At 48.8% G+C, this 25,356-nt stretch overlaps 1 protein-coding gene across 1 annotated transcript; it reads left to right on the forward strand.

Moving 5' to 3' along the window:
• Window positions 1-62: 62 nt before the first annotated feature.
• LOC141069399 (uncharacterized) lies at window positions 63-16,453 on the forward strand. The gene is made up of 5 exons (XM_073558914.1): window positions 63-151; window positions 13,039-13,231; window positions 13,296-13,413; window positions 14,533-14,598; window positions 15,919-16,453. Exons 1-5 carry the CDS (start codon window positions 87-89, stop codon window positions 16,362-16,364), a joined length of 888 nt encoding a protein of 295 aa, XP_073415015.1. The 5' UTR covers window positions 63-86; the 3' UTR covers window positions 16,365-16,453.
• The last annotated feature ends 8,903 nt before the right edge of the window (window positions 16,454-25,356 follow it).

Here is a 25,356-nt window from a genome sequence, read left to right on the forward strand (position 1 = left end):
CATGACTTCTTCCATAAGTGATAATTGGCTCACCCTGCTGTATAAATAAGTGACCCCTCCCAATCTCACTGATTACAGCTCCGGAGATGATCCTGCTGCCGGTCGCTCTGCTGTTCCTGCTCTGCCGGGAAGGACGAGGACGCAGACTGATGTAAGTATAGAACCAGGGACCAGTCCCTAATCTGCAGGAGTGGCACAGCTGCACAGAGTATTTCAGGAGAGATATTGGTATCATGGGTAGTCAAAGAATGTATGGCACATAGTGGAAGGTGCCAGGTCTGACAGCAGCACAGAGTATTTTTTCAAGAGATCTACTGATCTGGTGGATAGTCACAGACAGAGTTACATTGTGGACAGAGAACAAGGTACAGAAAGGGAAGATTGTTGGAAGGCAATTAGTGATCGGGATCAGATTAAATCAGAGCAATAAGAGATTTTGCTCTAATCCAACTCCATGTTCACTAATCTACGCTCACTCTCTCTCACGGTGTAACCTCCTGGTCTCTGCACCTGGGCTGTAGGAGCATGGACAGCAGATTCAGGTGTCTGCGAGTTGTCACTGGGTGACATCTATATGGAGTTACCCACAGAGGAAAGGAGGGGATAAAGGTGGAGGGAACAGAGGAGGGGGCAGAAGAGTCTGAATGGAGGAAGAGAAGGATGGAGGAAGAGGGCAAAGGAGGGGGAAGGGGAGAGAGAAGGGGACAAAGTATGGAGGAGAGAAAAGGAGGAGAGGGACAGAGGAGTCTGGAGGGACGAATAGGAGGCAGAGGAGTAGGGGGACAGAGGAGTCTGGAGGGAAGAATAGGAGGCAGATTTGTAGGGGGACAGAGGAGTCTGGAGGGAAGAATAGGAGGCAGAGGAGGAGGGGGACAGAGGAGTCTGGAGGGAAGAATAGGAGGCAGAGGAGGAGGGGGACAGAGGAGTCTGGAGGGAAGAATAGGAGGCAGAGGAGGAGGGGGACAGAGGAGTCTGGAGGGAAGAATAGGAGGCAGAGGAGGAGGGGGACAGAGGAGTCTGGAGGGAAGAATAGGAGGCAGATTTGTAGGGGGACAGAGGAGTCTGGAGGGAAGAATAGGAGGCAGAGGGGTAGGGGAACAGAGGAGTCTGGAGGGAAGAATAGGAGGCAGAGGAGGAGGGGGACAGAGGAGTCTGGAGGATGGAAGAAAGGGATATAGGAGGGAGGAGAAGAACAGAGGAGTCTAACAGGAGGAAGAGAGGGTAGAGGGGGACATAAGAGTCTGGAGGGAGGAAAAGAGGGACAGGAGTCTCGAGGAAGAGGGTGACAGATGAGTCTGGAAGGAGGAAGAGGAGATGGAAAGAGGAGTGGGACAGAGGAGGACAGAGGAGTCTGGAGGGAGGAAGAGAGGAACAGAGGAGTCTGGAGGGAGGAAAAGGAGAGGGACAAAAGAGTCTGGAGGGTGAAATAGGGGGACAGTGAAGGGAGGAGGGGGACAAAGGAGTCTGGTGGGAGGAGGAAGACAATAAGGGGACTGATGAGTCTGGAGGGAGGAGGAAGACAGCGATGGGAGGAAAAGGGTGACAAAGATGGTATGCCTCTGCATCTGAGCTGCCAGTGTTTGGAAAGCAGTATGGTCTGGGCGTTGTCAATGGGCGTTGTCTATGTGGAATCACCCAAAATGATACTGAGGAGGTTGGGCAGAAATCCAGGAAGCTGGAGGCTGATTATGCCCAATGCAACCTGTCTGAAGACTTGGAGCCTGCAACTTGAAGAAAGATCTGCACCGACCACCACAATTGAACGGCATAAGAAATGTGCAAACATCCCTGAATAAAACAGCTGGGGAGAAGACATGGACTGGGGAGAACGTGAGGCCATGAGAGCTTGTAAGAAATTAGTCATAAGTATAATTTTATTTCTATAGCGCCAACATATTTCACAGCGCAGTACATTTTAGAAGGCACTTGTAGAGACAATAAAATACATTACAGCATAACAATAATCACATAAATCAACAGATAAAAAGAGGAGTGAGGGCCCTGCTCACAAACTTACAAAATATGAGGAAATAGGGGAGACACGAAAGGTGGGTGGGAGCAATTGCTTTAATTGTATGATCGAGCCATCAATGAAATAAATTGGGTGTTTATGAAATGCTGCATGAACTGGTAACCAACTAGAATATGTAAAAGTACAGACATAGAGGGCTATTAAATGCATAAAGTCATGAATAAAAAAGGAGCTTAATACACAAGAAGAAGGGACAGAGGAGGAGGAGTGGACAGAGTAGTGAGGAAGAGGGAGACAGAGGTGGGAGGAAGAGGGGAACAGATGAGGGAGGAAGGGGGGACAGATGAGGGAGGAAGAGGGGCAGAGGAGAGAAAAGGGGGGCAGCGGAGGAAGGAGGAGAACAGATTAGGGAGGAGGGGTACATAGGAGGAAAGGGACAAAAAAGGAGAACAGGAGGAAGGGGACAAAGGAGGACATAGGATGGAGAAGGACAAGGGAGTCTGGAGTTTGGGAGGAGGAGGACAGAGGTGTCTAAATGGGTGAGGACAGAGGAGTCTGGAGGGAGGAGGAGGACAGGAGAAACTCAATAAAGGAGGGGGTTAAAGGATGCTGAAAGGTATGAGGAGGACAGATGAGTCTGAAGGGGGGACAACAGAGGAGTCTGGAGCAGGAGGAAGATAGAGGAGTCTGAAAGGAGGAGGCAGAATTCGGAAAGTTTGAAGGGAAGACGACAGTGGAGTCTGGAGAAAGGAGAAAAGACTGGAGGGAGGAGGACAGAAAGAGGAGTATGGGGGAAGGTGTCTGGAGGGAGGAGTATCTGGAGAGAGGAAGGAGGGGGGTCAGAGGAGTCTGGAGGGACAAGTGAGAACAGAAGAATTTGGAGGGAGGAGGATGCCTGAGGTGACTGGAGGGAGGATTAGGACTGGGGAGTCTGGAGGGAGGAGGTGATCAGAGGTGTCTGGAGGGAGGTGGACAGGAGTCTGGAGCGAAGTGGACAAAGGAGTGGGGGGACAGAGGCGTCTGGAAGGAGGAGCAGAGACATCTGGAGTGAGAAGGGGGAACATAGGAGCCTGGAGGAAAAAAGAGCAGTCTGGAGAGTGATAGAAGACAGAGGAGGGGGAGCACAGAGGAGACTGGTGGGAGGAGGGGGACATAGGAGTCTGGAAGGAGGAGGACAGAGCAGGGATGAGGAGGAAGACTGAGGAGTCTGAATGGAGCAGGGAGGATACAGGAATCTAGAGGGAGCAGAGGGAAAGAGGAGTCTGGTAAGGAGGAGGACATGCAGGGATGAGGAGAATGAAAGAGGAGGGACAGCAGCATCTACAGGGAGGAGGAGGGACAGAGGATTGGCAAGGAAGACAGAAGAGTGAGGAGGACAGAGGTGTCTGGAGAAACAGGGAGGACAGAGGAGTCTAGAGGGTGGTAGTGGGGCAGTAGAGTAGGGAGGAGAAGGACAGAGGAGTCTAGAAAGAGGAGGACAGAATGGAAGGAGGAAGAAGACGACAACAGGAGCCTGAAGGGAGGAGGGGATCAGATGAGTCTGGAAAGAAGAGGAGGGGGAGGTCCACAAAGGAGTCAGCAGGTAGAAGGTCGACAGAAGAGTCTGGCAACAGTTTATTTTCCTCTCCCTTTTACAAGCAACAGTGCTGAAGTTGGTTTCTTATTTTTCAGTTTCTTATTCGGCAATTTTTTTTCTGTTTTTTTATAGGATTAACAACAAAAAAAAGCATCACAATAATAACATACAATGCAGCGAGGTGCCCTGATGTGAATATGGGTCGCCCTCCCAGGGCTGTGGGGTACTCGGTACCGGGCCGGTGTCAGTGGGATGTGTCACAGCAGCGGTGACCCGGTCTGTGGCCCTGGGCACCCAAGTAATGGGGGAATGTAGTTAATAGAATAGTTCGTGACGCCACCTGTGGTGCTCGGCAAGGGAGGTGTTAAGCTGACGCTGCATGCAGATCCGCTGGGACTGATGGTAGGGTGAAGCAAGGATGTAAAAGCTCCCCACAGGTGAAGCTATAGTCCCAGGGCAGAGTAGAGGTGGTAGGTACCAGGATGTAGCAGTGCCGTAAGGGTAGGAAGCAGACAAGACACAGCGGGGTGCAATTTCTGTACCTTTACTTGATAACTGCAGTCCAGGGTCCTGATTACAGATGGTAACGGAGCAGGCTAGCCTGGAAGCAATTCAGGGATTCTCTCTCAGCAGACGGGCTGTGCAGTCTCCTTCCTAACACTTGTTTGAATGAAGTACTCCTAGTACTGAGTTACACTGTAGTTCCTCCTCTCAGACGTTCTCAAGAACCTTACTTGCACAGCAGACAGCTGTAGCCTATCTTGGGGGCTTCTTTCTCCTGAGTCCCGGCTCTCTATCCAAGCAGCTGTTGTGCCTCAAGTCTTAGATGGGAGTAGGGCATTTACAGCCTCCTACTCCTCTGGTATCTGTTGTAGGACCGTTATTATCCGTACAACCGTGGAGACCAGGCTCCAGTTCATGCGCTCACTGTGAGGGAGCTCTCCTTTCCTAGCTCAACCTCCAGCTTCTCTCTACACGTCTGCACACTTCACCCTCCGCAGACTATCTGACCACTCCTTCCTCTTGGCCCTCAGAGAGCACTCCTCCCTTTAATCCCGGTTCAGAGTTCCCCCTGCTGGCCTGGAGTGGAACTGTATTGCATTCATAGATTGACTGCGAGAGAGACCCATCATTGCCTCCAAGCCTGGTATTACCCTCACCTGGAGGAAGGCAAAGCCAGTGTGGTGGCCATACTCCCGGGGGCGCCACATTCCCCCCTAGTGCAAGTCAGCACTCCTGGACTGAACAAAACATGAGACATATAAACACAATAATAATTGTACAAGACTTAAAAAAATGAAAAAGTTACAAAAACCAAGTGCTTCAAAAATGGTCCTATGATGACAAGTCCAGGCATCAATGTCCATGGTCCATTCCTGGGCAAATGGTGAAATATTTACAAGGAAAGTTTTTTGACCACACAAGTCCTGTGGTTCAATGTCCATAAAACAAAACTGACAGTTGCAAAGGAAACTCTTACAGGTTACCTGTAGGCACAAAACTTGAAAAACAGTTACCTATATACACTTACAATTTCAACATTTACATTTATCTATATACGATATCTGATGGGTGGTATCCCTTGCGTAGTGCAAGTAGACCTGCGTAAGACTGGTGTAGGGGGTAATGTACTGGATACACTACTGGGGGTCCTGCATGGCACAGGGATCCTAGATTGTCTGTGAACTCTTAGACTCACCAGGGGCACAACAGGTTCACCACTGGCAGGGCGAGGATTCTCTGGCTCCACTGCTGTTGTGGCATCTGCTACCCGATTTTCCTGATTCTCTTGAGTCACTTCTCCCTGTACTACCAGTTGGGGAAATGTCAACACTGGCACCACTATAGCATCGTTAACTTTAGTGCAATTCGCAGGGAATTCTCCAAGCACTGTGCTGACCTTCTCTTCTTCCACTATGTGTTGGATTTTATCTGGTTCTTCTTTTCTTTCTTTTAACTGGTCAGGGCATAACTTCAAATGATCTCTCGATACCGCGGCTGAGGTCTCTCCTCCATCTTTACTAACAAGGCATACCTTAGTATTATCAAAATTTGAGGGCAGAATGGTATAAGGTTCAGCTTCCCACTGATCATCCAATTTGTGCAATCTTCTCTTTCTTTTCAAGACTTGCTCTCCTGGTGACAAAGGAACGGCAGGTGCATTTTGATTGTAAAGCTTCTCCTGCTTTTGTCTTGCCTGGGCTAGACTCTTCTCCACACATTCTTGAACTCTCCTGTACTGTTGCTGCCTCTCCGTGTCCCAATCAGCATCTGGTGATGCTACTTCAGATGTCAGGACTCCCATGTCTAAGTCAATAGGCAGCTTACCAGGTCGTGCTCTCATTTTAATAGGCTGAGGTACAGTTGGTAGAGTTCACTGGAATATGGTTGTAGAGGTCTACAGAGGTCTACCAGATAGGGCAACTTCTCTGGCCACAGATTCCACTCCTCCAAGGGCAAAGTCTTCAGGAGGTCAATCACTTCCGGGTTCATCTTCTCGCACATGCCATTGGTCTGTGGGTGGTATGGTGTTGTCCGGATCTTCTTACAACCATACAGGTTAAAGAATTCTTGGAACAGTGCTGTTGGAATGCTCGGGCTGCCGTCCTGGCCGTCTGATCTTTGACAGGCACAACTACCAGGAATCTTGAGTAGTGGTCCACAATGGTAAGAGCATAGATGTAGCCTGACCGGCTTGGAACCAGCTTCACATGGTCCAGGGCTACCAACTCAAGGGGCTGTCTGGTGATGATTGGCTGCAGAGGAGCTCTCTGGCTGTCTCGATCCTTTCTGCGCAGGTTACATTGTCCACACTCCCGGCACCACCTCTCAATGGCTTTCCTCATACCAGCCCAGTAGAACCTCTCTCAGAGCAATGCTTCCAACTTCTTCCATCTGAAGTGTCCAGCTCCATTTTGGTATGCTTCCAGGACCATTGATGCCTCTCTCTTTGGGACTATCACCTGCCAAACCAGCTCATGAGTGCGGGCATTGATACTCCTCCGACACAGCTTCCCTTCATAAATGAACAGCTGGCCTCTCTCCTTCCACAACTGCTGAGTTTCTTCAGGAGCATCCGACTCTGGACGTGAGTCAGCTCGTGTCAGCAGCTCCTTCACCAGGTGGACTGCAGGGTCACTATCTTGCGTTTCTGCCCAGTCATGATGGGGCAATGGATTCAGGGTGACCTCCTTTAAGCCAGACCGTCTGTTTCTCACTCCTTGAGCACGTTGGGCCGCAAGTGGCCGGTGGAAGGGAGGCAATTCTATTTCCTCAAGAGCCTCAGGGTCTTCTCCTGCGTCTGGCAGATTAGGCATCCTGGACAGCGCATCAGCATTGGCATTCTTGTGCCCTGCTCGGTACTTGATAGTAAACTCGTAGTTAGATAGCCGAGCCATCCATCACTGCTCCAGTGCACCCAGTTTAGCAGTGTCCAAGTGAGTCAACGGATTGTTGTCCGTGAAGATAGTAAACTTGTCGGATGCTAGGTAATGTTTGAATCTTTCGGTGACAGCCCAGACTATGGCAAGGAACTCCAGCTTGAAAGAACTGTAGTTGTCAGGGTTCCTTTCAGTGGGACGCAACTTCCTGCTGGCGTAGGAGATCACTCTTTCCTTTCCATTCTGTACCTGCGACAGTACTGCTCCTAGTCCCACATTCCTGGCATCAGTGTACAGCACAAAGGGTTTGTCATAATCTGGGTAGGCCAGAACTTCGTCAACGGTGAGAGCCATCTTCAACCGAGTGAAGGATCTCTCCAACTCTTCAGTCTATTCAAAGGTGGAATTTTTCTGTTTGGTCTTCTTGGACTGCCCCACCAGAAGGTTTTGCATAGGGGTGGCTATTTCGGTAAAGCCTTTGATGAATCTTCGGTAGTAGCCTACCAGTCCAAGGAATTGGCGTACTTCATGAAGGTTGCTGGGCTTTGGCCAGTCCCGGATGACTGTGACCTTGTCAGGATCTGGTGCCACACCTTCTGCACTGACCACATGACCGAGGTACTGTACCTTGGGCTTCAGGAGGTGGTATTTGAAAGGCTTCACCTTCAGACCAAAATTGGACAGAGCTTCAAACACTTCAGCCAGGTGTTCCAGATGATCTTCATAGGTTTTGGAGAAAACAATGACATCATCCAGGTACAACAGGACCGTCTCAAAGTTCATGTGTCCCATGCAGCACTACATCAGCCGTTGAAATGTTCCAGGGGCAGTGCAGAGCCCAAATGGCATATAACTGAACTCAAAAAGACCCATTGCAGTGGTAAATGCTGTTTTCTCCTTATCTGCCTCTGCCACGGGAACCTGCCAATACCCACTGGTGAGATCCAAGGTGGAAAAGTAATTAGCAGTTTTAAGTGCAGCTAATGATTCCTCAATTCTAGGTAGTGGGTAGGCATCTTTATGTGTAATGCTGTTAATTTTCTTGTAATCAACACACATTCTCATGGTACCATCCTTTTTCTTTACAAAAACTATTGGAGCTGCCCAAGGGCTACAACTGACTCTGATAACCCCAGTTTCCTTCATCTCTCTCAACATACTCTTAGCACATTGGTATTGTGTTGGGGGTATAGGTCTGTACCTCTCCTTTATGGGTTGATGGTCTCCAGTGGGGATATGATGTTGAACCCCTTTTGCCTGCCCAAAATCTAGTGGGTGTTTGCTGAATACCTGCTCATATTCTTGTGTCACTCTGTAAACCCCATTTTTCTGGTATGAAGGTGTAGAGTCAGTTCCCACCTGCAGTTGCTGACACCACTCCTCTGGCTGCTTCTCAGAGCCATTGTCCTCCGCCTGATCGGGTGAAACCAAGGGTTCTGCTGCCTGCAAGGAGTTGTTATTAACAGTGAGCAGCTTAGCAACTGTGGCGTACCGAGGTATTGTGGCCTCTTCTTCCCCACAATTCAGAAGGCGTACAGGTACTCTCCCTTTTCTGACATCACCCACCCCTCTGGCTGTCAGGACAGTGGGCCTGCTGTCGGAGTATACTGGTTCTACCAATGCCTGGTAATCTCTCCCTCTAAGACCTATAGCTGCCCGACACCAAACCAACATTTCACATCTGGGGGGTATTGCAATGGGGAAAGCATCACTCACTCTGACGCTGCCAATCTCGCCGCCGGAGAGTTCTACCTGTTGTCTTTGCATCAGGGATCGGATCTCCTTCTGCAGGACTCGTTGTTCTCCGGAACCAGCAGTCTCAGCCACCTGTTGCAACAAGACAATGACCTCGGACAGAGAGTTTTCAATTACATTTGTACCAAGAGTCATCATGGGATTACATTCATGTCGATCAATATCAACAACTATCAGGCCCTGAGATTTCAGCTCTACCTGACCCACTTTAAGAGTAATCTCTCATCCAATCTGCGGCAAAGACTGACCATTACTGGCAACTACTGTTAGCTCATCAGTTGGGCCACGGGTGAGTTCAGAATCAGCCCAATACCTCTTATAAAGAATGTACAGCATAGTGGTCACCTGGGAGCCAGTGTCCAGCAAAGCGTTCATGGGAATGCCGTCAATCACCACAGGAAGGATTGGTCTCCCTCCCACATACTTGGCTCGCCAGTTCCTTGGGCCTGAGGATCCTATTCCTGGGGGTTGGCCCTCTGCCCCAGGGGTTGCTCGTTTAACAAAATCTTGCAAGATGATGTGCCTTGTAGCAGCGACGACAGATGGGACGTCCGTCCTGGTCATAGCGATCGTTGTTCCTTCCTCGAAGTGGCGGGGTTCTCCTCCTCCGGAGCCACGGGACATCCTCTGGACTGGAAGCAAGCTGAATCTTTTCTTTGGAGGACACTTGCAGGGACTGCACGGTTTTCGTAAGTGCAGCCATCCCTTTGGTCAACTCCTGGACCTGAAGACGCAGCTCCTCAGTTGGATCTTTATCCAGAGTCTGTGCATCATCCTCCACAGGGATGGAAGGAAAAGATGTTGCTTCCTGATGGTAGGTAATCGCTGGGCGCCTAGGGGGCGCTGGACGGCTGTCGGTGGATTCCTGCAGTCCCCGAATAGCCCTGTCCTTAAAGTCAGCAAAGTCCAGATCAGGGTCTTGCAAGGTTATGATACGCAACTGTCTTCTGTGGGTACTGGATAGGAGTCCTTCAATGAACTGCTCCTTTAACAGCTTATCCTCCTCCTTCACACTGTCAGTATCAACTTGCTTAACTGCTCACAGCGCCTCCTGCAGATTGAGAGCATAGTCCCTTATACTGTCCTGCACCTTCTGTTTACAGCCAAAGAACCTCATCTTCATTTCAGCTGCAGTGCGGGTGTCAAAGGTGCTTCTCAGCTTGGCCAGGATCTTTGCAACAGTCTCTTTATCAGTGTCCTGCCAGGCTTTCACCTCTCTCTGTGCTGCATCTGTTAGCTGTCCAATCAGGATATTCACTTTCTGGCTTTCAGACAGGGTATACTTTAAACAGACTGCACAGTCTCTCTTTAAATTCACTCAGGGTATGCGACTCACCCGAGTACTGCAGTAGCCAGGCCGCTCCCGGTATGTAGGGCATGGACAGCGGCATTATGGAGACCGCTGCGGCGGGCGCTCCTCCTTGCGGTGCTGCGGGGTTGGCAACGGCGCCTACCGCTGCATTGCCGTCTGGCGCGGACATCCTCTTCCCTCCCTAGTTAACGTTAGCCAGGGCCGGGGGTTACGTGAGCTCACCGGCGGCCGCTTCACAGGCCCGACGCTCCGGGCTGTAGGCCTCAGCTCTTCCTTCTCTCGCACACTGTCCTCTCTTCCCGCTCGGCACTTCGCGCTCTGCGGCAGGCTCCGCCCAGGAAGGCCCGCTTCTTTCTTCCCGCGCGTGCCAAGCACCGGGCTCCGTAATCCTGTTTGTGACGCCAAATTGGGTCGCCCTCCCAGGGCTGTGGGGTACTCGGTACCGGGCCGGTGTCAGCGGGACGTGTCACAGCAGCGGTGACCCGGTCCGTGGCCCTGAGCGCCCAAGTAATGGGGAAATGTAGTTAATGGAATAGTTTGTGACGCCACCTGTGGTGCTGGGCAAGGGAGGTGTTAAGCCGACGCTGCATGCAGATCCGCTGGGACTGATGGTAGGGTGCAGCAAGGATGTAAAAGTTCCCCACAGGTGAAGCTATAGTCCCAGGGCAGAGTAGAGGTGGTAGGTATGGGGATGTAGCAGTGCCATAAGGGTAGGAAGCAGACAAGACACAGCGGGGTGCAATTTCTGTACCTTTACTTGATAACGGCAGTCCAGAGTCCTGATTACAGATGGTAACGGAGCAGGCTAGCCTGGAAGCAATTCAGGGATTCTCTCTCAGCAGACGGGCTGTGCAGTCTCCTTCCTAGCGCTTGTTTGAATGAAGTACTCCTAGTACTGAGTTACACTGAAGTTCCTCCTCCCAGACGTTCTCAAGAACCTTACTTGCACGGCAGACAGCTGTAGCCTATCTCGGGGGCTCCTTTCTCCTGAGTCCCGGCTCTCTATCCAAGCAGCTGTTGTGCCTCAAGTCTTAGATGGGAGTAGGGCATTTACAGCCTCCTACTCCTCTGGTATCTGTTGTAGGACCGTTAGTATCCGTACAGTCATGGAGACCAGGCTCCAGTTCATGCGCTCACTGTGAGGGAGCTCTCCTTTCCTAGCTCAACGTCCAGCTTCTCTCTACACGTCTGCACACTTCACCCTCCGCAGACTAACTGACCACTCCTTCCTCTTGGCCCTCAGAGAGCACTCCTCCCCTTAATCCCGGTTCAGAGTTCCCCCTGCTGTCCTGGAGTGGAACTGTGTTGCATGCATAGATTGACTGCGAGAGAGACCCATCATTGCCTCCAAGCCTGGCATTACCCTCCCCTGGAGGAAGGCAAAGCTAGTGTGGCGGCCATACTCCGGGGGCGCCACAAATACACTTAACAGCAACTACAAAAACTATTAAACTGGCGCAAAAATGGGCATCAAAGTGGGCACCGAAGGGCGTTAATTAAAGCCTTAAATGACTTTGGGCCACTAATATTACACTGCAGACATATAGAACAGGGAGCCCCACATCAAACCCAGGTCCCTCCAGCCTGGCCCAAATGGGTTCTGGGCATCAGAATTGGCATCAAAGTGGGCAAACAGCCGATTTTCACAGGTTTGAATAAGTAAGTGATGTTTTTAAGGGGTTAAATGACTTTGGGCCACTGATCTCATAGTCTATTACATGCATATTGATGTTTATCACCAATTTCAGGTCCCTCCAGCCTGGCCCAAATGAGTTCTAGGCATCAGGACTGGCATCAAAGTGGTCAAACAGCCACTTTTCACAGATTTGAATAAGTAACTGATGTTTTTAAGGTGTTAAATGACTTTGGGCCACTGATCTCACACTAAAAATACACACAAAGTGATGCCCCTCATTAAACCCATGTCCCTCCAGTCTGGCCCAAGTGAGTTCTGGGCATCAGAACTGGCATCAAAGTGGGCACACAGCCGATTTTCACAGATTTGAATAAGTAACTGATGTTTTTAATGGGTTAAAATTGGCTGTTTGCCCACTTTGATGACAATTCTGATGCCCAGAACCCATTAGGGCCAGGCTGTAAGGACCTGGGTCTGATGCAGGGGATCAATATCTGTGTATTTTTAGAGTGAGATCAGTGGTCCAAAGTCATTTAACCCCTTAAAAACATCAGTTACTTATTCATATCTGTGAAAATGGGCTGTTTGCCCACTTTGATGCCACAAACCCATTTGGGCCAGGCTGGAGGGTCCTGGGTTTGATGCGTGGCATCAGTATCTATCTATTTTTAGTGTGAGATCAGTGGCCCAACATCAGTTAACCCCTTAAAAACATCAGATACTTATTCAAATTTGTGAAAATGGTCTGTTTGCCTACTTAGATGCCAATTCTGATGCCCAGAACCCATCTGGGCTAGGCTGGAGTGACCTGGGTTTTATATGGGGCTCCCTGTTCTATGTGTCTGCAGTGTGATATCAGTGGCCCAGAGTCATTTAACCCTTTCATTAACGCCATTCGGTGCCCACTTTGATGCCTATTTTTGTGCCAGTTTTATAATTTTTGTAGCGTTGTTAAGTGTATTCATATCAGGACACCTCGCTGCATTATATGTAATTATTGTGATGCTTATTTTTTTAGTTAAACCTATAAAAAGCAGAAAATAAAAAATTGCTGAATAAGAAACTGACGAATAAGAAACCAACTTCAGCATCGTTTGAAAGCATGGGTTGGGTAAATTGGCTATAAACTACACAAGGACTTAGCCAGCAGTAGTGGTTTGCCTTAGAATAAGTAGTTGCATATGGAAGTATGAGGATCTCCAGGAGTACAGAGTATATCAGTGGATGAGTGTATTAGCCATTTAGCAGGTAACAAGCAGAGTTACACAGTGGATAGAGCAGGGCGTCTCAGCAGCACAAGGTAGATGGGGTGAAGAGTGCATTGATCTAGGAATATCCTGGTATTGGGGTCCAGTCTCGTTGATGCAGGTCCCCGTGTCGTAAAGTAATTTGTTCGTTCTTCCCCAGCCCCCATGTCACGGCTCCAGAAACATGGCAACTTGGTGTCACGGAGAAGGTTTTGGTCCGGACGTCCCAGCAGTTGGAAAGTTTCCCGGTGACAGTTTCCTTAGTGAGTTACCCGGATAAGAAGACGACGTTCTCCTCTGCGCTTCTGGCACTGACTCCTGACAACCGCTTCCGGGGGGCAGTGATGCTGTCGGTGAGTGGGGGATGTTTGGGGTATCCAGAGCTCGCGCTTCATCTAACAGGTTGCTGTGTCGTAGGTGAAGGCGGAGGATTCCCCTGGAGAGTTTGTGTATCTGGTGGTGGAATCTAAGGTGTTCAGAGAAGATAGGAGAATCCCAGTGACTGACGCCGCCCGCGCCACCATGGATGAGCCTGGTAATGGCCGCACTTCTATGGTTGTATCCGGACTGGAGAAACGACTGCTGCAGTATTCACCTCACAGAGGATTGTCTGCACTGGTACACTTTATAGCATCAAACAAAAAAAGATGATCACAAGGCCAATTGCTCAAATATCAACATACAATTTTATTATGAAAAAATCCTATTAAAATCCATAGTACCAAAAATTGGGTTAAAAGGATAGACAGACACACTCACTGGGCACATGCTCACACACAAAAAAAGGACGCACTGGTCCAGGGAAAAACCATATATCTACTCAAAAAACTACCTACAATATATTGTTTATATATAATTATTATAAAATCTAAAGGCAGATCATTTAATCATTGTAATATTACATACAGTACATAGCCACAAATAATTTACAAAAACGGGGGTTAATACCCCAATACCATTCAATTGGGACAATATGTATGCATAAATGCATGCCATCTAGCTACCAACTACCCTCATTCAACATAGCATCCACAATATTAGGGAACAATGCCCAATGCAATGTAATATTTACCAATGGGTGTCAGCAGTAAGAGGCCTGGAACAAGCGCGTCTGCCCCGACGCGTGTTTTGGACCTTCCTTTCTCAAGGGGCCCCTTCATCTTTTTTTGTTTGATGCTATGTGGTAGTTGATGATAATCCAAATAAACACATGGTCTGTGGAATTTGTGATCATTCTTATATACCATGTGTTTATGTCATGCGTGGTGTTATTTACTGACACACTGTAACAGACACTCCGCTGTGTGAGATGTATGAAGTTCATATACAAAAAGCAAACCATACACTCAAATCCTGAAATACCCTGTGCTGCTGGGGACTTTACTCCTTCCTGTGTCCCCCATTATCTCCTCTCCTGAAATACTCTGTGCTAATGCTCCTTCTTCTATGTCCCCCAATATCTGCTCTCCTTTCCTGAAATACTATGTGCTGCTGGGCACCTTGCCGTCACTGTGTGCGCTCCTCCCTTTACTTCTTGGCACTGTCCCACCTCATGCAGCTCTATAAATCATGTCAGTGAGGTGGGTCCAGAGTGCCGATGGGCAGATCATGTGCAGAAATGTTTCATTCTGACGCAAAATAATTCTTATTCCAGATATTTCCACTCCCCGGAGAAGACGGCGACAATCTCTCCTGACTGCGACACAGATCCAACACTTGAGTATGCTGCATCTCATATCATAGGGGTCTTGTGTGATGTGTAGTGTCCACTGCACCATAATGCTGAAAATAGCAGACTGTTAGCCCTTGCAACCAGAGTCCACCGAGTCCGGTGTGTGTTCACTTGTCACGTGGCTACAAGAATAGTGCGCTGTCACGAGTCAAAGTGGCTATGAGTGTCATGTATACAAAGTGGCTGTGAGTGTCATGTGTACAAAGTGGCTATGAGTGTCATGTGTACAAAGTGGCTATGAGTGTCATGTGTACAAAGTGGCTGTGAGTGTCATGTGTACAAAGTGGCTGTGAGTGTCATGTGTACAAAGTGGCTGTGAGTGTCATGTGTACAAAGTGGCTATGAGTGTCATGTGTACAAAGTGGCTGTGAGTGTCATGTGTACAAAGTGGCTATGAGTGTCATGTGTACAAAGTGGCTATGAGTGTCGTGTACAAAGTGGCTGTGAGTGTCATGTGTACAAAGTGGCTGTGAGTGTCATGTGTACAAAGTGGCTGTGAGTGTCATGTGTACAAAGTGGCTGTGAGTGTCATGTGTACAAAGTGGCTGTGAGTGTCATGTGTACAAAGTGGCTGTGAGTGTCATGTGTACAAAGTGGCTGTGAGTGTCATGTGTACAAAGTGGCTGTGAGTGTCATGTGTACAAAGTGGCTGTGAGTGTCATGTGTACAAAGTGGCTGTGAGTGTCATGTGTACAAAGTGGCTGTGAGTGTCATGTGTACAAAGTGGCTGTGAGTGTCATGTTTACAAAGTGGCTGTGAGTGTCATGTGTACAAAGTGGCTGTGAGTGTCATGTGTACAAAGTGGCTGTGAGTGTCATGTGTACAAAGTGGCTGTGAGTGTCATGTGTACAAAGTGGCTGTGAGTGTCATGTGTACAAAGTGGCTGTGAGTGTCATGTGTACAAAGTGGCTGTGAGTGTCATGTGTACAAAGTGGCTGTGAGTGTCATATGTGGTTATGAGCTCAAGTGGCTATGAGTCTGGTGTGGGGTCACAAATCCCAAATGGCTACGAGTCCTGTGCGTGGTCGCGAGTCCGAAGTGGCTAACAGGTGAGATCCTGGCAGCTCAGAGGAGGGGGTCACAGGATTTTGGATTCTTTTTTAGTTTTCCTCAGTGGGCTCATGTGGCACCCCTGGTGCTGGAGTCACTGTACCGTGTGGCTCTCCACTCCCCACACTGCACGTTGTGTCCCCAGATTGTGAGCCGCTATTCAGGTGTAGTGGGTGCGGGTGTAAATTGGTTGATTATATCGTGCCTCCCATACTCTGCATTCTCTGTCATTTACCAGCGTAACTTTTCTGTTCTCAGCGGAGAAATTCCAGAATCCCAATATCCTGCGGTGCTGTCTTAATGGCGCCAATTATTATATGAAGCATGAGAACTGTGAGAGTGAACAAAACGATGCGCTAAAACGCAGCAAACCACACTGTAAGCGGGCATACGAAGAGTGCTGCAACTACAGCGAGGGGCAAATGGTCAAGGTTCTGCCAATTGGTGCAAGTCCAGGAATCGCTCCATTTCCTGCCCCTCATGTCATCAGTGAGTACGTGCACGTCCCTGCGACCAGCAGACACGTGGATGATACAATCCTGATCACGGTGACGCAGAGCAGCGCTAGGAGAGCAGTCACCAATACATTTACCGTGAAGATCGACCCCACCCAGGACGTCTCCGTACAATTGAGGAGCACAATGTTCAACACGAACATCAATGTGTCGTTCCAGACACTGCCCCCTGCGGATGGAGATCAGTGACATTGCACTGCCGCCATAAACTGAACATCATACCGGGTGCCAAAATGTATAAAATCTGTTCTATAAAATGATGAGAGCCTGTAATCCAATGAATAGCGTGGTCTGAATGTAGAATAAGGGGTTTTCAACGTTACAGCATCAAATAAGTGAATATATTTGGTAAAATACACAAAAGTTTTCAAAGATAGCGCTCTGTGGACGAATCAATCCCACCAATAATGCTTACATCCTACTGTCTATGCCAGGTATTTGGGTTTTCTAGCAGTTTGGTAGATGCTCCTCTAACAATACTTTTAAGACCAAACATATACCTGGAGGTGGTATATAAGGAGGATTAAACATAATCTTGTGTGTACTAGGTCTGACCATCACTGTCCATGGCTCAGTCGTGCCTCTGAATACCTGATTTGTAATTATTAATTTTACTTGTTCGGCCAAAGCCAGATCAGAATGGGTTTTCTATTTTACAAACAGACTGGTAAAACTGAAGTGCGAAATGGAGGAGACCACAGCTTCCATTAGTGCCAGTTATACAAAAGATGGGCCTTGTGCATTAATTCCATTTGTCTGTTCCTAAAACAGAAAAAAAGAAATGGGATTCCCGAAGGCCTAATTGACATCATCTATTTTTAACACTTAGGGTACCAGTGTTTTGCATTAGTGTACGGTCTGTGTGTCCACTCACCATGAGGGTGTCATCAGTGTTTTTCACAGATGGAGAAAAATAAGCACCCAAATCACTGATTAGAAATCACTTTGACATATTTCTATCATGTTCCTCATTGCTGTCACGGGGCAGTAGTGGGAAAACAGGGGACGAGGAACCTGGGCCCCTGAACTGCCCCTCAGGCTAAGGAGGTGCCCTGACTTTCCTTAACTTGGGGGTACACTTGATGGTAGTGAGGCCCAAGTCTTTGACCTGTCCCTATCTCCTGTTTAGCCCTGAGCTAAACCCCCAACCCCCTCCCCAGGAGGTGAGACAGGGAAAAAAGTGAACTGCACCAAAGAAAACAAAAGGAAAGATAAGACAGACACCTCGGGGGTTAAATCGACTAAAAAACAAAACTTAGCTTTCTTTGCTGCAATGCACTGAGCAGAAGAGTAAGGCACCAGATCAACATTCGGCAGAAGCACCACTGCTCTCAGCCAGCTTCTGTCTTGACCACGGTTGTTATCCAAAAGGAAGAGTATCACGAACACCAGCTGATGCCTCAGGTGACCTTATATAGGAAGGTGGGAGTGGTCACCACCAGCAGACTAACTAAGCATGAAGTAACACCAGCGGCCACTGGGGGGAAAAACTAATATTAACCCCCGATGGCCTGAAAGGAAAAAAGTTTATATAAGAGAATCCAGAATCTGACACAGATCCAAAAATGGATCGTGACAATCACTATCTATCTATCTATCTATCTATCTATCTATCTATCTATCTATCTATCTATCTATCTATCTATCTTTGAACATGTTTAAGACATAAAATGCTTCAAGTTCTATGCTGCATTTCATTCCATACTTGTCACATTGACAGCACACGGATGTCACATATATGCGCGGACCACGGATTTCACCAGTACTGGTTTTCACAGTACAAAAATCACAAGGACATATCACACACACACACGGATGCACAGCTGCAAACATACCACACACACACGCACAGCTACAAACACATATCACACACACACGGACGCACAGCTACAAACACATCACACACACGGACGCACAGCTACAAACATATATCGCACACACACGGACGCACAGCTACAAACACATATCACACACACACGGACGCACAGCTACAAACACATCACGGACGCACAGCTACAAACACATATCGCACACACACGGACGCACAGCTACAAACATATCACACACTCGGAGGCACAGCTACAAACACATATCACACACACACAGACGCACAGCTACAAACATATCACACACAGACGCAAAGCTAAAACACATATGTGAACAATTCAGGGTCGGACAGGCCTAAAGAACTGCCTAGCATACAAACCCACAGCAGTCCACACACAATATCACCCCTGCATAATCCGTGGTGCTAAACCAATTGTTTTATTTGGTCATTTACCCAAAGACAAAGTTAATTAAAACGAAATAGATAATTTAGATAAAGGTCTTTGCTATCTCCGGCGCTCACATTATTATTATTATTTATATAGCACCATTCATTCCATGGTGCTGTACATGGGAAGGGAGTTACATACAAAGTTATAGATATCGTTAACAGTAAACAAATTTACAATGACAGACTGGTACAGAGGTGAGAGGACCCGGTCCTTGCGGACTTATATTCTATGGGATAGTGGGGAGGAGACAGAAGGTCGGGGGTGCAGCAGCTCTGGTGGTGATGAGGCGGCAGCTCAGGCGGTGGTGAGGCATTATGAATGGAGCGAATGCTCGACTGTTATGAGTTCATTTTCCCCTTCACCATTGAGGTCTGATGAACTCCCTCTTCTGGTGAAGGAAGGTAGTGAGGCTGATTACCAAGCACCTGAGCTGGGAGAGGATGACTGGGTGACGGGGATCTCTGACTGGATATAAGGCAGCCGACGCCCATCTGCCTCGCTGGTGATTTCTCTGTGGAATTCTAGGAGACCAGTCTGATTCCTGCTCCTCAAAAGCTAAGTTTTCTGCTTTGCCTTTTTGCATTTGTGTTTTGGTTTTAGTTTGCCTTGCTTTTCTCGATTCTGCCATTCCCTGCTGGGGTGAGCTGAATTCCTTTTTGACGGTTTGCTCTGTCTTCAGAAAATACCTGAGTACTGACATAGTCTTTTTGAAGCCTAGCGTCTTCAGGGCCTTTTTCCCTGTCAGTCTGTTGGCTCTTATTTTGATAGGGTTTTTCGCGGATTGCAGACAGCAGCCTTCCTATCCTGTCCTATCTAGTTAGCTTGGGCCCCATCATTTGCTCAGTCTATCTTTCTATCTGTGTTAGTGTTTTTTCTTCTTGCTTCACCGTCATTATATGTTGGGGGCTGCCTATTGCTTTGGGGTCTGCTCTGGGGCAGTTTAGATTTCCCTTTCTGTCTTTAGGCTAGGCAGTTCTCCAGCTGTGATCGAGGGGTCTAGGGCATCGTAGGAACCCCCCACGGCTACTGCTAGTTGTTGTTGATAGGTTCAGGGGTCTGCAATCCGATAGCTGCCAACTTCTCTGGTTTTCTGGACTTAGCTAGCATTTCTGTTTTTGCCTCCTACGGTGACTCATTCATAACACTCGACCTCGCTCCATTCAGATGGGGTTGTTTACTTCACAGTTCTCAGGATTGTTGGGGGTCCTAGTGGTCAGTCTCCCAGGGATCAGGAAGTTATCCCTTATCCAATCATTAGACGATAACTTAAAAACTTGCCATAGCCCTTTTAACCCCTTAATGATCAGGCCAATTTTTTTTAAATCTCACCACTGTCACTTTATGTGGTAATAACTCTAGAACGTTTCAACGGATCCCGGCGATTCTGAGACTGTTTTCTCGTGACATATTGTACTTCATGATAGTGGTAAAATTAGTTCGATGACTTGCGTTTATTTGTGAAAATAACGGAAATTTTGCAAAAATTTCACAATTTTCAAACTTTTAGTTTAGAACGTTATGTTACACAAAATAGTTAATAAATCACATTTCCCACATGTCTACTTTATATCTGCATCATTTTTCAAACTTTTTTTTGCTAAGTTACAAGGGTTAAAAGTTGGCCAATGATTTCTCATTTTCCCAACAAAATGTACAAAACCATTTTTTTAGGGACCACCTCACATTTGAAGTGATATGCAGAAAAAGAGCATGGACAGCACCTCCTAAAATCATGCACTGATCTAATGGCGCTAGGTAAAATTATATATAACTGAACATGAGGTTCTTAATTTAACATTCTGATCAGACTATCATGGGCACTTTGTTTTGCAGCATTGGCATTATGAGGCACCAAGCTGTCCTCCCTGTTGGTGCATTGTCGCTGCGGCGGTGGTAGGCACATGGTTCAGCTCCGTTTGGGCGATAGGGACCCACTAAGAGTTTCACGGAGAAGCGGCAGTGGGTTTCATACAGTCTGATCAGAATTTTAAACTAAGAACCTCATGCTCAGTTATATACATTTTTGCCTAGCGCCATTAGATCAATGTATGATTTTTGGAGGTATTGTCTATTCTCTTTTTCAGCATATTGCATGATCTGTCCTTTTTCTTTGGATGTGCACTCCTCCCATTTGGCACAGGTGATTTTAAATTAGCAGGAGACTGCAAAGAAAAGGGTCTAGCCTATTTTTGCTTTCACTTGAGAGCTTGAGGAAGGTGAGTTTCACTGCTCCTTTCATTTAGAGTTGGTCCTGTATGACAGCCATTGTTGCTGTGGGTTTGTGGCGCTGGGGCGATGCGGTTTGGAGTCATGGGGACTTTGTCTTGCAGCATGGGCGCTGTGAGACACCAGGCCGTCTGTCCTGTAGGTGCATTGCCGCTGTTGTGGTGGTCAGCGCCCGGCTCCACTCCGTTAGGGCGATAGGGACCCACTAAGAGGTTCGCCGTGCAGTGGCAATGGGCTTCATACAGTGTGATCAGAATGTTAAACTAAGAACCTCATGTTCAGTTATATATATTTTTGCGTAGTGGAATTAGATCAATGTATGACTTTTGGAGGTGGGGTCCAGCCTCTTTTTCAGCATATCACATTTGAAGTGACAGAAAATACCCTATATTGACAGCATTCTAAAAAATGCACCCCTCAAAGTGCTCAAAACCATATTCAAGAAATTTATCAACCCTTCAGATGCTACACAGGCACTAAAACAATGTGGAAGGAAAAAATTAACATTTAATTTTTTTTTCACAAAAATTTTACTTTAGCTCCAAATTTGCTATTTTCACAAGGATAACAGGAGAAAATGGACCCTAAAATTTGTGCAATGTCCCCTGAGTATGCCGATACCCCGTATTTGGGGGAAATCTACTGTTTGTGTGCACGGCAGGTCTCGAAAAGGGAAGGACCACTGTTTGACTGTTACGTTCGCACCCTGACAGGTTGGCATGAGCTTGGAGGATGTGGCCCCACTGTGCCACAAACCAGACTGCTCTGGAAGGGGCATGACTAAGCAGCTACCTTGGTGTTCACTGGAGCCTCTGATGGTGAGGTCAGGCTTTTGCGGCAGGTAGCTGCCAGGTACCACTCCAGGGTGGTGTCTGGCTGTGGCTGCTGTTCCCATTGGGGGACGGAACGCTAGGACAGGAGTAGACAACGGACTTGACTGACAGACACAGCTGTGACAATGGCAGGTGGGCACGGCTGAGACACTGGCAGGCGGGAACGGCTGAGACACTGGCAGGACAGGCAGGACAGGCGGGCACAGCTAGCTGGACAGGCAGGCATGGCTGGCACTCTGGCATGACAGGTACTGACTTGGTAGGGACAGGAATACGGGCAGGTATATGGGAACAGGTAGGGACCTGTTCAGACTGGAGGGGATATGTGTCATGATCCATGCTGGATCATGACAGATAAAAGCATATGTAACCTTTTTTTTCCTTCAGCTGTGTGCTTAAGTTTGGTTTTGCCCCCGGTGGCCATTAGGATTATTACACAGTGGTGTCTTTTGTTCTATTTTCCCCCCGGTGGTGGTGAGCGTCATTGCACTCTTTCTTTAGTTTAGTGCATGTGATATAAAGCAGGTGTGATTGCTGGCTCTTACCTATAAAAGAGTGTCAGGTGTTGCAATCAGTGTTGGTGATAGTGTTCATTTCAACCATCCTTGGTGGAGGAAGGATCTAGAGAGAGGTCCTGGCAACTCAGTCAGAGACCTGTTGTGGAAGGAGTCAGAGGGGATTTCCTTGCAGCTCTGACTGATCTTGGTGGCAGCTATTCAGGAGGAAAGCTGCATTCTGGTGGTGGACTCTGTTGCTGGGAGCAAGAGCAACAGTGCAAAGCTAAGCGGTGTTTCCCTGTCTGCATTTTTCCCTGGTGTGTATTAGTACAGCGGTGGGGCCAGTGCCTGCATCACCCAGCTCCCTAGCAAGGGATAGGTGTAGGGTGTCCTAGGGTGACAGGTATCCTGATCGGGGCCCGGTGCGGAACCGGCCTAAGGAACGTTAGGAGTGTGAGGGACACTGACTCAGGGGAGTGCAGGAGGTCTCCACGTCCCCGTTCCCTATCACAGGGCCCACCGTTGTAACTGTTTCCCCGTGTCTTGTTGTTTTAGTTACCGGCCTGCGGGCCGTGTCACACAGGACAGTTTCACGTGCCGTGTCTTGTTGTTTCAGTTATCGGCCTGCTGGTCGCATCACACCAATTCTTGGTATTTCAGCAAGCTGGCAAATTATATTTCAGGCTGCGCCCTCGTTCATCAGGGAGTGAAGAGCAACGGGTGGGAATCATTATGTCCCTTCTTAAAGGGGATCCCCAATCCTGGGCCTTCTCCCTGCCGGACGATTCACCATCATTAGAGTCCGTGGACGAGTTTTTTGCGGCTTTGGCGCTAGTGTATGAGGATCCTGATGGCGTCACCCTGGCGGAATCCCGACTCCGTAGGTGTAAACAGGAAGCCCGGGTTGCTGAGGAGTACTGCTCAGAGTTTAAGAGGTGGGCTACTGACACTCAGTGGAATGACCCTGCACTTAGGAGTCAATTTGTGCAGGGTCTGTCTCCAAAGTTGCAGGATACTCTGGTGCAGTACGCTGCCCCCAGGTCGCTGGAGGCCGCCATGTCCCTTGCCATTCCGGGTGGATAGACGCCTTAGGGAGAGACATACACAAAATGTGCCCCCTGTTGTCCTCGCTAGGGAGGAGGACCCACCAGAGCGGACGGAGGAACCCAGACAGCCCGCTGTTGTTGGTACAAAAAAGGGGGTGTCTGCGGCTCGTCGTGGTGGGGGGGTATGCTTTTCCTGTGGGAAGCCGGGCCATTTGATGAGTGCCTGCCCAGTGCGTGCCAAGTCTCCAGACGAACGAATGCAAGTAGGAGGAGCTAGTTTGTGTATGGAGCTGCCTACGGTTCGGGGAGTGGTGTCGGCATGTTTTTACTGTGGGCAGACTGGTCATGTCCTGAAGGCTTGCCCAACCCGTGCCAAATTATCTGTGCCATCTGAGAAGCCGTATTCCCCTGGTTGCTTGGAGGGAGGCGACCAGGGAGTGTATATTTCTTCCATTTTGCCCTCCCAATATACTATATCAGCAGAGGTGTTGGCTGGCGGCGTACCGGAGGTGATAGATTGGCGGGCGAGGGAAGTAGTCAGCTGGGGGTAGTCATGTGAGGGCTGCTGCCTAGGGACTACTGTCTCTGCCGTCTCTCTTCAACCGACCCCTTTCTCTCCCGTGAGAGCAGCAGATGTGCTGCAGGAGAGTAGGGGCAAGTCTCAACCCTCGCCATTAGCCAACCCTGGGAGGCGCAGACCTCGTGGTGGAAGGGGTTGGAGGGTGGTGTACCCCGTGGTGAATTGCGGGGGTGTGAGTGTGGTGACACAGGGGTGTCAGGAACACCGCACTGCACTTGCTCACTGAGCCAGTGCGGGTGTCCTGAGTACAAAGACAGTACTCACAGATACCTGTGGAGCAGGGCAGCAGCGGTGACGATGCGTGCTTCAGAGTATCAGGACCTGAAGCACATGACTGCTGGGGGCGTGGCCTAAGCTCCACAGATCTAGGAGCTGCAGGGAAACTCCTAGAAAGGTAACTAGGACTTCCGGTTCCGGCGCTGTGATGTGAGGACGCAGGAGACAGAGCTCCGCGCACCCCTCAGCTACAAAGACCGACACAGACCACCCCACGGCCGCGGGAGACAGCGGGAAGTGAGGGATAAGGAGTAGGAGACGCCGGTATATGGAGCGGTACCTTCTCCGGAGCGGCGGCAAGCATTTAAAGCCAGGAGCTGTTGGGGAAGATCACACAGCACGAGACCACAAAATGGCGGCGGGCGCGGCGGACGCGGGAAACAGCGGTCTGCAAGGAGGTGAGCAGAGCCTGGCGGAGGAGGAGGGGAAGAGGCAACATGAGCAGCCGGCAGCCCAACAGAGCAGTCAGTTAACGGACGTGCTCATAGACTATGATCGACTGGCAGGGGCAGTGGCAGCACACCTGGCGGACAAGATAAAGGAATCCCTGGAGGCCATGGTGGGGGTAGCGCTATGCCCTATTAAAGAACAGGTCACACAGCAGGGAGCCAGAGTGGCAGAGCTGGAACAAAGATTATCTAACACAGAGGATGAGGTGATAACGTTAAAGGGTAAGATGAAGGAGATGGAGGAGGGTTCCCAGGCTATGAAAGACAAACTGGAAGATCTAGAAAACCGTTCCAGGAGAAGCAACTTAAGGCTAGTGGGGTTACCGGAAACAATAAGCATGCGGCAGCTGGATAGCATTTGTGAAGCAGAGCTTCCCAAGGTGCTGGGCCTGACACACAAATGCAGAGTGGAAAGAGCGCACAGAGTGGGCCCTGTAAGAGAGAACACGGGCCGCGCGCATGGGGAGCGAACGGGAAGGAGGGTAATGCAGGGGTGACTGGATCAGCCAGACCGCGCCATTCCTATGGAGGGGGAAAAGACCGAGAATCAAAACGGAAAAATTGATGCAATCTTTGGAACAAGGAGGCATTAAACTGCCAAATATTAGAGGGTATAATTTGGCATGCCTGATGAGACACGCCATAGACTGGTTGAGGAAGACAAATGGGCATTCTGACATACGTTTAGAGAGTGAGTTCTGTAAACCCTGGGATTTAGGGGCACTATTGCACACGTCATTGGCCAACATACCAAGGAACATTAAACACTCACTGGTATGTAGAGATACGGTGATGGCCTGGAAAGCAGTGAGGAAAAAATTCAAGTTGTCCTGGAGAATATCCAAACATCTTGATATATGGAGGTTCCCAGATTTCCCAGCGGGAAGGGACAACAAACTATTTTCAGAATGGAGGAACAAGGGGATAAATAGGGTGACGGATCTAATACATGAGACGGAGAATAGATGGCTGACATACCAGGAAATCGTGACAAA

The sequence above is a fragment of the Dendrobates tinctorius genome, unplaced genomic scaffold (genome assembly GCF_039654945.1).
Source record: "Dendrobates tinctorius isolate UK_male_01 unplaced genomic scaffold, ASM3965494v1 ptg000013l, whole genome shotgun sequence".
Lineage (NCBI taxonomy): Eukaryota > Metazoa > Chordata > Amphibia > Anura > Dendrobatidae > Dendrobates > Dendrobates tinctorius.

What these genes read in the sequence shown, in the direction of transcription:
- LOC141069399 (XM_073558914.1), top strand. Translation starts at nt 87, where the DNA reads ATGATCCTGCTGCCGGTCGCTCTGCTGTTCCTGCTCTGCCGGGAAGGA. An exon ending in CGCCACCATGGATGAGCCTG is followed by an intron (nt 13,414 to 14,532) that starts GTAATGGCCGCA and finishes TTCTTATTCCAG; the next exon opens with ATATTTCCACTCCCCGGAGA. An exon ending in GACACAGATCCAACACTTGA is followed by an intron (nt 14,599 to 15,918) that starts GTATGCTGCATC and finishes TTCTGTTCTCAG; the next exon opens with CGGAGAAATTCCAGAATCCC.